The sequence below is a fragment of the Glycine soja genome, chromosome 2 (assembly GCF_004193775.1).
Source record: "Glycine soja cultivar W05 chromosome 2, ASM419377v2, whole genome shotgun sequence".
In the NCBI taxonomy this organism is placed as follows: domain Eukaryota; kingdom Viridiplantae; phylum Streptophyta; class Magnoliopsida; order Fabales; family Fabaceae; genus Glycine; species Glycine soja.
The window spans coordinates 39081242-39094850 of NC_041003.1; the positions used below are offsets into that span (position 1 = coordinate 39081242).

General features: G+C 32.7%; 1 protein-coding gene across 2 annotated transcripts; it reads left to right on the forward strand.

The window, feature by feature from the left end:
- The first annotated feature begins 3124 nt into the window (after positions 1 to 3124).
- LOC114393719 (DExH-box ATP-dependent RNA helicase DExH1-like) lies at positions 3125 to 13160 on the forward strand. Of its 2 annotated transcripts, none has more exons than XM_028355137.1 (16): positions 3125 to 3448; positions 4254 to 4399; positions 5845 to 5944; positions 6032 to 6244; positions 6374 to 6469; positions 6774 to 7049; positions 7744 to 7947; positions 8051 to 8206; positions 8968 to 9060; positions 9686 to 9900; positions 10657 to 10816; positions 11054 to 11327; positions 11417 to 11609; positions 11717 to 11903; positions 12072 to 12440; positions 12647 to 13160. In XM_028355137.1, the coding sequence occupies exons 1-16, from the start codon at positions 3140 to 3142 to the stop codon at positions 12773 to 12775; spliced, it is 3120 nt and encodes a 1039-aa protein (XP_028210938.1). In that variant the 5' UTR covers positions 3125 to 3139; the 3' UTR covers positions 12776 to 13160. The 2 variants fall into 2 exon arrangements, with proteins under 2 accessions (XP_028210938.1, XP_028210946.1); XM_028355145.1 differs by having other exon boundaries at positions 3180 to 3448; positions 5841 to 5944.
- Positions 13161 to 13609: the final 449 nt, after the last annotated feature.

The window sequence follows — 13609 nt, forward strand, 5'->3', positions numbered from 1 at the left end:
ATTCTCTTTAACCACTCTTGGATCCTTCTCCCACTTACCATTTACCAATAAACCACTTATTGAATTTTTCATCCTTCTCCATTTAACAATTGTGTGGAAATATCTAGAATTTTTGTCACCCTCCTTAAGCCATTGATATATTGACTTTTATCGCAGAAGGGACTCCTTCTTCCTTACAATATTTCAATATTCCACAAAAGTACTTTTTTGTGTATGATATCCTCCTCAACCACAAATAGGCTTATCTATTAAGGCTTAAAAAACTTTTTAAATGACCCAAAGCCTAACCTTTTTCTATAAAAACCTGGGTCTAGTTTAATAAAGATCAAGGTGTGGTTTATTTTTGAAAAGTTTGATCAAACTTGACCTTGATATAAGTTAGGAGACCCCATGGCCTATTCCCACTCCTAATAGAGTGTGAGATAGTTTACAAGTTTTGATTCTTCAAAAATATTTGTATGCATATTATATACATTATTTTTCTCATCAATAACAACTCACTTGTATTGTTTTAGCTCAAGAATTTAATGCTCGTGTTTTTTTTAAAAAAAAAACTTGAATATGATTGTTAATGTGTGTTCTTCTAAAAAATTAAACAATGAATTACAAGGTGTTTATGCAACTAAACTTATCCCTTTGATTACAAATGATGAAATTAAGATTAGAATGAAAGTTGATCAAATAAACATATTTACACAAATAAGTAATAAATAAATATTTCTATAGTCTTATAGTTAACCTAAAGGACTAAAATATGTGGACTACATGGATGAAATTAGAAGGATGTAAAACAATAACGAAAAGAATAACAATAAAAAAATATATAAAATTACTATATAAAAAAAACCTAATCGCAATGCATGCCATCATTTTCGCATCAAAAGAGAATTTGATAAGAAGAAAAAAAAAAGTAAGAACGATAATCAATCAGAGAAAAAATAATCAAACAGATAGTAAAAAACATAATAAGTCATAACAATAAAAGGTTAACTTTGGAAGAAGAAAAAGAGATGTAAATACAAATTTAAAATGCGTTAAAAATAATTCTATAAGAATGAGATTGCAACAAGGATGCAAAACAATAACAACAACGGAAACAACAGATAAGAAAATATTTTTCTTCATATTACTGACAAAAAAAATAATACCTTTTTCGTGGTGAATCACGTACAAACCGTCATTTCCGTATCAAATAGAAATTGATAAGAAGAAAAAGAAACTAATATATAATAAGTCTAAATGATAAAACAATACTTAATCAGAAAAAAAGGTTAACTTTAGATGACAGAGTAGAAAAAAATTGCAGAATCGTTTCAAAAGATAAGAAAAATGAGATTACATGAAAGAATCCATACCTTAAGCATAAAGAACTTGTAGAAGATAAAAAAAAATTAGCCTTTTGGAAGATGTAGGAGTATTATCTACTAAGTTTGAAAGGTAGAGTTCTTGAATGATCAGAGAGCGAGAGGAACAATTCATTTATATAGAGACTTTAGATTTTAGTCTATTAGAAAAACAATGAATTACCTGTAAAAAAGCAACAACAACAATGAATTGCAATTAATTTGGGAGTAATTTTGAAATTTAAAAGCTCAAATTATATGTTATAGTTTTGAAATGTATCCTCTTAAAGTCATGGCATTTTATATACGTAGATTCAAACATATTTATTTATATATTTTATTTTATAAAATGTTACTTTATTCTAATATATATATATATATATATATGTATATATAATAATAATAATAATAATAATAATAATAATGAAAATATATAATATAAAATTATAGGACGTTAATTATGTGCTTTGACACTAATTATTAGGCAATAAAAATTTAACAATAAAATTGAATTGAGCACTATTTAATAAATATTCTAGGAAGCATCAAATACTGGGGTTTGATTTGTAATCCATGGAATTTAACTTAATGAATAATGACCCGTTTTATTTATAAAGGAGGATTTTTTTTTAATAAGTACTCTCAACGTTTTATTTAATAGGACATATTAATTAATTTTAATTTCGAAATAAATTTAAATCAATTTTAGATTTATGTTTTTTGAAGATATATTATTTAATGGAACATAAATGAATTAATTTAAATTTAAATTTGGTTTGTAATTCAACTAATCTATTACAAACTACCGAATACAAGTGTTATTCATACTTTAAGAAGTTACATGATCTGAATCTGAAAATAAATTTTAAATTTTGTAATTATAGATAGATAAAATTAAAAATATATACTTTTAGTTGTCTGTATATATATTTTAATAAGTAGGGAACCGGTAGCATAAATCTATGATTAAAAATATTTGAATTGAAAAAGCAATTAAGAAATAGTAACCTTTATTATTCACTCTAAAAGTTTTTTCTAATTCAAAATTCTGTACATAATTAAAACTCATTAATTCAAATTTTGCTACAAAAATTATAATAAATATAATTATGGTTTGAATCCGAACCAAATATATATATAAAGCACGAGAATGTGTGAATGTGTTATCTGAACCTTTTTCTAAATGAAATGTATAATCCAAACTTGAAAAGTTATGTTGGATTCGATTCAACACTATGTATTCTAAATCTGTAAATGAATCTGTACATTTATAATTATACACCAAATATTTACAAAGTACTATGTGATGGAATGTGCTATCTGAACCTCTTTCTAAATGAAACTTATAATCCAAGCAGATTTAAGATTGTGTAATCCAAATCTGTAAATGGATTTGTAAATTTATAATTATAGATAGATTTAATTACCTATTTAATTTTTATAATTTTTAAATTTATTTCTTTTAAATCTTATAATTAATAAGTAATTTTTTTAATTTTTAAAATTTATATTTTAATTTTCAAAACGTTCCGTTAAAATTTTTTAATTAATAGAGTTAAAAAAAACTTAATAACTTAATAAGCATAATTTTTTTGGAATTAAAATATAAATTTTAGAACTAAAAAAATTATTTATTAATTATAAATACTAAAAAAAAAAACTATAACGACTTACTAATTAAAATAATAACCCCTGCCGTGAAATTTCCAACACGTCGCAACTCGCACTTTTCAAGTGTTGCACAAACACGTTGTTCGCGTATGTACTTCCACTTCCCCAGCGTCCCCCCTATATAAATGCCTCGCTGTCTCTACCGCCCTACTTTCTACTACTCCCATACTCATCTCCCTCTCACCTTCCTACACCCGCCCGCACCCGAGCTTTCCCCCACTCACCTTCGGATCTCCTCCTCCGTCATGGCCTACCGCCCCAACTACCGAGGCGGCGGCGGCAGTGGAGCCTCCTCCTCCGCCGCTCGCGGCGGCAGCCGCCGTGGTGGCGGTGGTGGACGTGGCGGTGGCAGCGGAGGACGCGGTGGACGCGGCGAGCAGAGGTGGTGGGACCCTGTTTGGCGCGCCGAGCGCCTGAGGCAACAACAAGCTGAGGTAAATTCAAATGCAAAGTTCAAAACAAAATAAAAAAATTAAATTTTTGATAATGTACAAAGCTTATTAGTAGTAGTAGTAGTATTTTCTTTTGGCTAAAAAAAAAATACTTATTATAGTTCTTTAGGTGCTGCTGAATGTGTTGTTCTTCAATTGGAATTGAATCTTCACTTGTATAATCCTTTAACGCGAACTTTTATTATGTGGATTATCGTTATGAAACTCTAATTCTGATAGGAGAACGACACAAGGAACTGCATTTAAGTTTTTTTTTGTGTGTGTTTGATAATGTGCTCTGCCACTGCATGTTCTGTGGTGACTTTGGTTAATTTTTTTTTTTTTTTGTTACACTAGTTTGAATAGGGGGAAAGATGAAATTACACCGGTGTAACTTTTAACAACTATTACACCATTCTATAACTTTTAAATGAATAATGTTTTCTTAAAACTTACTGTTGAATTAGAAGTTTCTTTCAGATAGATCACATTTGTAAAATTTCATATTAATATAAAATCATTTGATATCTCGTTCATATAGATTAAAATCGACGTAATATAAACATTTCAAAATATATTGAAATATGAATCATTTGATTACTTTCTTGTTTTTCAATTTTGATAAAATTTGACACAACGATATTACCTTCTTGGTTATATGTAAATATAATTCAACGGTTAGATCAATAAAAATCGCGTTCTATATCAAGTTATAAAAATTGTGTAATAGTTGTCAAAGTTACACGGGTATAATTTGATCCCTCCTCTTTGAATAATTTTATCAATATTTTTTTTTTTAATTTTGCAGAAGGAGGTGTTGGATGAGAATGAGTGGTGGGATAAGATAGAGAAGATGAAGAGAGGAGGGGAGCAGGAGATGGTAATTAAGCGTAACTTTAGTATTGCAGACCAGAAAACCCTAGCTGATATTGCCTATCAGCATGAGCTCTACTTGTATGTTTACTAAATACTTTTATTTTCTTCATCATTTAACCAGATAGTTAATTGTATTTGTGATGTTTTACTATGTTTGTCCTTGGTTTGGAGGGAGAGAAATGAGGCGGTAGAGTCATTGATCAGAAAATCAATAGATGAGATTATGATGACATACATGCACATGTAATTGTAAAACAAACTGTGTGTCTAATCAATAGTTATTTCCTTGTGTGTCTCATGGTAAAAGATTTTTGTTGTGGATTGTGCTTCCACATTTTCCTTGTGGAATGAACTCTTCATTATGTGCCAAATTCGTTTGTCCTAATATGATAGTTTATTTTTATTCTAATCTCACTTGAAATAAAGTATTTAGCTTATTTCTTCTAATGGTTTCCCTTTTCTCTGGCTAATGTTAGATTCCACTTTGCAAAGTATTTGGTTGTGATTTGCTTTGATGCTACATTATTGCTGATGTGTGAATTAGGGGTTTTCAAGTTTGGGTTTGTTTGACGATTAGGCTTGAACCAAACCATACTGCTCATTCTGTCAAATTCACAAGCTGAGTTCTTATGGATTGAACTTGGCTGTGTACCATAAAAGTAGATCACTGAACAGAAATAATGTAGTGTCAGTTGTGTTAATACCACAGTATGTATTAGTTAATAATCTGAATTTCTCTATGATTGACACACAATAAATTAAAACAACTAGGTTCCATACAAAACACATCAATAAACAACATAAATCATAGATTTTCAGTTTAACAACTTGCAGATTCATTGTATAGATTTTCAGCTGTAGCAACTTAGCAACACATTTTTAATAAAGGTCCTTTTTATGGGATTATATTGGTTAGAAACGAGGTCGGGGAAATGACTTGTGTGGAAATTGGGGATGGTGATGGCAGGCTAAAAATGTATGTAAAAGTGGCCTGGCTGGGATTTGACACTAGGATCAGGCAGTTCACAAAAGGACTTAGTGTCACTAGCTCTTGGGTAAATGTAGTATATTTAAATATAAACTATTGCCTCAATTTTTCCTCCCTAACTGTGGTATGGACCGATTTCTTTTGTTGTTGTAATGTGCATTGAACCAAATGGTACAACATTGTTTGAATTAATAGACAATAAGCAGCAATAGTTAACTTGATGATTCATGATTAGTCTGGATTTGTTTTAGTGCTGTACTTGGTCTGGCCAATTTTTTGGCTACCCTAAGGTGCATATTGTACTTGTGCTACTGGTATTGTGTTGGTATCTAGAAGGGCTAGGCAACTATAATGTGTAACATAACTTTCTAAATTCCTGACTGTAATTGAATTTGTGGAAATAATCATTGGTGGCATAGAATATGCTTACATACTAAGCATAGATTACCTGTACTGATGAACATTTTGAGCTTAATCTTATTTTTTTATTTTAACTAACATCTTAATGGCTTGATTTGTACTTGGGCAAAGAAAGCCATGCTTATAGTAAGGGGAAGGTTCTCATTGTTAGCAAAGTTCCATTGCCTGATTATCGTGCAGATCTTGATGAGCGTCATGGATCAACACAGAAAGAGGTGGAGTATACCTATCCTATTTTAATGTCTGATTACTTATTTCTTGCTGCATGTAGAAATGTGCTAACTATGTTAAGTTTTTGGCAGATTAAAATGTCCACAGACATTGAGAGAAGGGTAGGAAATCTTTTGAATAGCTCACAGTCAACTGGGGCAACACTGTCTAGTCTTCCTTCTATATCAGCTGACCTTGGACAAAAACAATCTGCAGCCCCTATAAAATATGTTTCTTCACGACAGACTGATTCTTCTAAGGAGAAACTTAGTGTTGCACTCAAGGAAAGGCAAGAACTTGTACAGGTACCTAAGCATTTGGCAGTAATTTGGCCATAAACTGATATCATCTGTTTGCTTGAATTGTGCCATCTACATGACAGCCTCATGTTCTATTTTAAACTAACATCGGGATGGGATATTATTTATGTGCAGGCAAGTGATAGTTTGAAGGAAATGAAATCATTTAGGGAGAAGCTTCCTGCATTTAAAATGAAGTCTGAGTTTCTGAAAGCTGTTCAAGAAAATCAGGTGGGCAGATATTTCTATCTATTGTTACAAAAATGTCTTATTTACCATAGTTTATTGACTTGATTCATAATAAGTCTGCAAGAAATAATATCTATAGATCTTCATGGAAGTAAGAAAGGGCAAACTTTATTACTAGATCTATGGGTGGAGTACATTGTGAATATGGATGATACATTGTCTGTTTGGACTTCTTTTCCTACATTGTATTTGACTGTTTTTGAATTATCATCAATTGCAGTTATTATTGGTTATAGTTATATCTTTGGTTCTTCAACAGCATAAAATTTGGCTTGTGTTTGCACAGGTATTAGTAGTTTCAGGAGAGACAGGTTGTGGTAAAACAACACAGTTGCCACAATTCCTTCTGGAAGAAGAAATATCTTGTTTGCGCGGAGCTGATTGCAACATAATTTGTACTCAGCCTCGTCGAGTATCTGCAATTTCTGTTGCAGCTCGAATATCTGCTGAAAGAGGTGAGAGTCTTGGGGAAGCAGTTGGATACCAAATCCGTCTTGAATCAAAACGTTCTGCAGAAACACGCCTTCTTTTCTGCACCACTGGTGTATTACTTCGGCAGTTGGTAATATTAGATTCCTCTCAAACTAAAAGTCTCCAGTTTTTTAGATTCCAGTTCCTGTCTAAATTTGTTTATGTTTCAGTCTTTCTTCTATTGCCACTCATTGGTATTTGTCTGAGGTTTTGATGTTCCCTATGCTATTTTTCCTAAGTTTTTTCTTTGGCAAGGGGGGAGAAAAAGGGGGGGTCAGGGGAGGTTGCATGTCTCATACTTGTAGTAAATATAAAACCATTTATGAACCTTCTTCTAATAGCGTAAGCTTTTGAATTGTGAGAGTTGATGATGACATGGTATAATGGTCAGAAAATTGTTTCTTGACCCCAATATTCCAAATAAAAGAAAAATGAATTTCAGCATAAGGTTAGTTTGTGCTTTTTCAGTCCTAAATGCTCGTGTGATCAGTTGAGTTAGATATAAATTTATAAAACTAAATGTAAGCCTTCACCTAGTTTAAGTTTTTGGGACTGTTTCTGCTTGCAGATTGTGTCACTGGTTCTTGTATAGAACATAAAATTCATACTGTGAGGAGAGGATAAAATAGCTAGGTGATTACAAGATTGGTCCATAACTCAATTTCTATTTTTAATTGGAAAGAGGAAAAATATATAGTTGAGAATTTTGCATCTTTATATGGGATGTTCTTATATTCTTCCTAGCAACTAGTGGCCTTGTTTTTACTGTCTTTGTTGTTAAATAGGTACAAGACCCAGACTTGACTGGTGTTAGTCATTTGCTGGTGGATGAAATTCATGAAAGAGGCATGAATGAAGACTTTTTAATTATAATTTTACGTGACCTTCTTCCTAGGCGTCCAGATTTGCGTCTCATTCTGATGAGTGCCACCATTAATGCTGATATGTTCTCTAAATACTTTGCAAATGCCCCAACAATGCACATACTGGTATGCATGATTTTATATTTCATATTATCAATTCATATTTGTGGATTTCAATGCAAATAAAGTATTCCTATGTTTTTTAATTATATTTGGACATATGTGCCAGGGATTTACTTACCCTGTGGCAGAGCACTTCCTGGAAGATGTGTTGGAGAAAACTCGATACAGCATCAAGTCAGATTTTGACAATTTTGAGGGGAATTCAAGGAGGAGAAGGAAACAACAGGATTCAAAGAAGGATCCTTTGACTGAAATGTTTGAGGCATGTATATTTGACCCATCAATCCATGTCTTTAAAATCTTCATGATGTATTAGATGCTTTGAAGTTGAATTATCAATTTTATTTTCTGCATACTTGTGGAATTAAGACTCTAAAGAGTTATTTGTCACTGATTTTGTTTCTTGGGTTAAGTAGAGTCTTGTATGTTTTAGTGATGTCTTATTAATGTCAAATTTGTTGAATTATATTTATCCCCTCCCCCCCCCAATACCTTTTCCAATGTTATGTATTCAATTTATGGTAGTTACAGAATCAATATGGTTTTGGGTTCAAAAGCTTTGCTTTTTCCTTCTAGATTTTGGTTTTTTTTTTTTTTTTTTGCAAGGCCATATGATGAAAGCAGTTCCTAATTGTTGTTGAAATGCAGTTGGCAACTTCCCCAAGGGATTCTTCCTGTTAATATTGAGGGATAAAATTTGACAACAGACAATTTGCTTCAATTGGTGGATGTTAGTTGGGCTATATTCTTGTTTTGGGGTGTACTTCTTTGATGTCTTGTTGACAGTTAAATATAATACCCTCTTTCTATGTAATGCATCTCTCATCATTATAATAAAAAAAATTATCAAAAAGAAAAAAAAAATTGTCTAGAATTTAGTGGCCTTATCTTCCTGGCAAATTAAATATTTTCTTTTCTTTGAATTAGTGATATGTGCTGCTTGCTTCTCTTACTAATTGGCTCACCTCTTCCTATTGTCACTTAACGTATATAAAATGCTCATACATCTCTTTGTTCTTTCAGGATATTGATGTAGATACTAATTACAAAAATTACAGCTTGGGTGTTAGAAAATCTCTAGAAGCTTGGTCAGGTTCGCAGATTGATTTGGGTTTGGTATGTGTATGCACTTTATTTTGGCAGATTAACCTGTACTTTATAAATTTAATTTATCTGCTATTTGGAAAATCTCTTTTATCTTTCTCTATCAGTGTAAAAAACTTAGTATTATTTATCTGGTCAAGATGCATCAGAAGTTTGAATTTTTTTGCTGCAGCTAGTGTAAAAGTCTGTGGAAACAGGAAGTATTGCGGAGAATTGTGTTGCATAGTCCATTTATTTATACAAGTTTATCTTATGTATACTTATTTTAACAATTGTGCTGTAGGAGCTGAGAAGGACTAACTTCAGAGATAATTAACAGCTATTAACTACAATCATATATGCGACAGTTGACTTATCTTCTAACATGTGCTAAATGTTCAAATGAATCTATATTAGTATTCAATTCTAACAATCTTCTACTCGATTTTCCTATTGTCAATGAGTGCATTCAGTGAAAGTGTCCTCTGTTGCTACTGTTGCTTTGTTTTTCCTTACATACGTGGCTGTATGCTTTTACTGAAATTTCTTGAATTTGTTTAATCAGTGAGCTCAATATCTTCCTGATTCCTTTTCCTCATAATGATTCAAATACTTTTTGAAGTGTGCCTGTTTCATTTTAATTACTATGATGTTTCAGGTAGAGGCAACAATTGAGTATATATGTCGCAATGAAGCTGGTGGAGCAATTCTTGTATTTCTCACTGGCTGGGATGAAATTTCTAAACTGCTTGACAAACTTAAAGGAAATAACTTAGTTGGAGACCCTAGCAAGTTCTTAATCCTTCCTTTACATGGCTCAATGCCTACTGTCAACCAATGTGAAATATTTGAACGTCCTCCCCCTAACAAGAGGCAAGCATATTTCTTTTGCCAATTTCATCATTGATGGTTTGTTTTGGATATATGTTTGGAGAAGTTTATGAGTAGAAAGTTGACAAGCTCTATATATAAATGGGATAAAGATTGAGCCTGAACTCAAAAACATGTTGGACCTGGATTGGGGATCTGGTGAATGGAAACTAGTTGATCTAGTTTACTTGGTTTTATTTTCAAGGATTCTCCTTGTATAAACTGTACCATTGCTAACTTACCAACGTTCCAAAGTAGCTTAGCAAGTTAGCATTCAGAACAAAGCATTTTTTTTCATAAAAAAGGCCAAGGTTGGCAAAGAATTTAAATTGTCTTTGAAATATATTAATTTGGAGAAAGGCTGCAATATTTTCAGTATATTAATATTAATATTACATACATCTGATGCTGAATACTATTGTTTATTAGTGTTAATTTGCAGGAGTTAACAGCTGATGCATGAAATTGTGAAACATGTTAATTGCTAGAGGAAGATTGTTTCTGGGAAAACAATAGTTGTTAGAAGGTGTGGCTGTTCAATTTATCTGAAATAATCATGGAAATTAGCTACCTATTTAATAGCCATTTATTAATTAGAGCCAGGAGCTGAGTCCATTTTAGGTGCACTGCATAGTCTAAACTCCTGAAAACCTTACTTCTTATAATGGTCTTCTTATAGTTGACTTTTTGCTTTATTGTAATATATAATCAGATGATCAGTAAAGCTGAGGGGTTTTGATTGTTATTTTGCTGTTGTAGAAAAATCGTGCTAGCAACAAATATTGCTGAGAGTAGCATCACCATAGATGACGTTGTGTATGTCATAGACTGGGGAAAAGCAAAGGAGACCAGCTATGATGCTCTAAATAAGCTTGCTTGCTTGTTGCCATCATGGATTTCAAAGGCTTCAGCTCATCAGGTATTGAAGTTGAACATGATTTTTCACAACACGAGGTTTATTGCTCTTGTTGAACATGTGACTCTTCAGAGACTTAACTTTCTATTATTTCCGAATCCAGTAGTTAGTTGCTAAATTTTGTGTTTGAATCTAATCGCCCTGCTCCCCCCCCTCCCTTCCCCATTTTCAAAGATAAAAGACAGAGAAACAGAGTAACATGCAGTATTTTACTTTTACTAATGGGTAGACTTTTTTCAGAGACGTGGTCGTGCTGGTCGAGTGCAACCTGGAGTTTGCTATAGGTTGTATCCAAAACTGATCCATGATGCAATGCCTCAATATCAGTTAGCTGAAATCCTTCGAACACCTTTGCAAGAGTTGTGCCTTCATATTAAAAGTTTGCAGCTTGGGACTGTAGGATCATTTTTAGAAAAGGCACTTCAGCCACCAGATCCTTTAGCTGTTAAGAATGCTATTGAACTTCTCAAAACAATTGGGGCGTTAGATGAACAGGAAGAGCTCACTCCACTTGGTATATTATGCTGGATATGTTTGTCTCCTTAAGCTATTGAGTTTAGATTTTTAGATCTATCTGAGGCTGAGCTAATTTTATACTTGTAGGTCAGCATCTTTGTAACATACCTTTGGACCCAAATATAGGGAAGATGCTTCTCATGGGCTCTATCTTTCAGTGCTTAAATCCTGCCTTAACTATTGCTGCCTCTCTTGCTTACCGCAACCCATTTGTCTTACCCATAAACAGAAAAGAGGAAGCCGATGCAGCAAAACAATTTTTTGCTGGTGATTCTTGCAGGTTAGTTGTTGATAGTCAAGAAAATGTTCCTTCCCTGGTGGTGTTCATTCAAATTTTACTGCATAGATCAAGCCAGGTGCTCAATTATAAATATATTTTCATTTCAGTGATCACATAGCCCTTCTCAAAGCTTTTGAAGGATGGAAGGAGGCAAAGCGAAGTGGGAACGAAAAGCAGTTTTGTTGGGATAATTTCCTTTCCCCTGCAACCTTGCGGTTGATTGACGATATGAGAATGCAGTTTCTCAATTTATTATCTGACATTGGATTTGTTGACAAGTCCAGGGGTGCTAATGTAAGCCCCTAATCCCAGTTGCTTTTCTTTTCAACTGAAATACTTTCCCCCATCTTCCCGCCCATTTAGTTTCCATCTCTTCTTAAAGTAAAAGCAAGTATAGCTTATGGCTATATTCTGAATAAGTACTAGGAGAGTAGTTATGAAGCATAATTTATGTCTTTGCAGGTTTACAACCAGTATAGTCATGATTTGGAGATGGTTTGTGCAATTCTTTGTGCTGGGCTCTACCCTAATGTTGTTCAGTGCAAAAGAAGAGGAAAACGGACAGCATTCTACACTAAAGAAGTAGGGAAGGTTGACATCCATCCTGCTTCTGTTAATGCTGGGATCTATCTCTTCCCTCTTCCCTACATGGTGTATAGTGAAAAGGTGAAAACTACCAGCATCTATATTAGAGACTCTACGAACATTTCAGATTATGCCCTACTTCTATTTGGTGGTAATCTTGTCCCTAGCAAAAGTGGTGAGGGCATTGACATGCTTGGAGGTTACCTTCATTTCTCTGCTTCGAAAAGTGTCATCGAGTTAATAAGGGTAATGTTCCCTCTATCCTTTCCCAGCAAAGCTCTGATGCTTTGTCTTTATAAGGGATATGGCTCCTTTAAAGCGAGGAAGTGCATTCGCAATAGTTAATTGTGATGAAATCAAACTCTAAAGTGTGTTCCCCTCATTTGAGAGGAGCCTAATCCTGTTTTAAGCCATGCTTGAGCCTAACAATCTCTTGGTAATGGGATATGCAGAAACTACGTGGGGAGCTTGACAAGCTTCTGAACAGAAAAATTGAAGAACCAGGATTTGACGTTTCTGCTGAAGGAAAGGGAGTGGTTGCTGCTGCTGTTGAATTGCTGCACAGTCAAGTCATGAGATAATTTCTTTTTCCAGGGCTAACAGCATGTTGGTCTGAGTCCTGGCATTCATTAGACGTTATAATTAGCATAAATTTTGGTAGTTTTTATTGATTGCTAGCAATAGTATTTATCTGGAATGTGTATGTGCAATATCTGATTTCTTTGGTTAAAAAGGAGATAGTAATAATTGATAAGGGAAGGAGGCAAGGCCATGATCGAATTTCACAGTGGATTCTTCTCCTAGAGGAAACACTGTAGCCTTGGGCTACATATAGCAATATTTGATTCAGCATACTGTAGTTATAATCTTTCACTAGATTATACTTCTGCATTAACTGGCCCATGACATCTTTTTGTATAACGTTTTACTTTAGATTATCCAAGAAAGTATCAGTTTGTGCTTCTACATTCTATTTTTTTTTTTTTTTGGTTTAGTTGCCTCTTTATTTCTTTTCTTAGTTTTTCTGCAATTTACTTTCGACAATTTTTTATCAAATAAATTATGCTGAAACTTTAAAATATCAAGTCAGGGTGTATCCTTGGCTTATGTATTTTTTTGAAGATAATTATTTAATGTTTATAATGTTTAGGTATTTTAATTTTATTTTTTATGATTTCATTAAATTTTTAATTAGGTCTTTATATTTAAAAATATTTTTAATAGTTTTTGAAATTTTATAACTAAGTCTTTAAAAGTTAATACTGTCAATTTTTGTCTAATATTATTGGTATAATACTTTTTATGTTGCATATTTCCCTTCCATTCCAGCATTTTATTATATAGTCTCTTGTACAACAAAATAAAAATTAACTTATAGATCATGTACATGTTCATTAAAATTTGTAATATCTATT

Excerpts from the sequence above, each read along its gene's own strand:
- LOC114393719 (XM_028355137.1), top strand. The coding sequence starts at position 3,140 with ATGCCTCGCTGTCTCTACCGCCCTACTTTCTACTACTCCCATACTCAT. Across the intron at positions 6,470-6,773 it reads AAGCTGTTCAAGAAAATCAG|GTATTAGTAGTTTCAGGAGA; the intron begins GTGGGCAGATAT and ends GTGTTTGCACAG. Across the intron at positions 11,904-12,071 it reads ACAAGTCCAGGGGTGCTAAT|GTTTACAACCAGTATAGTCA; the intron begins GTAAGCCCCTAA and ends ATGTCTTTGCAG.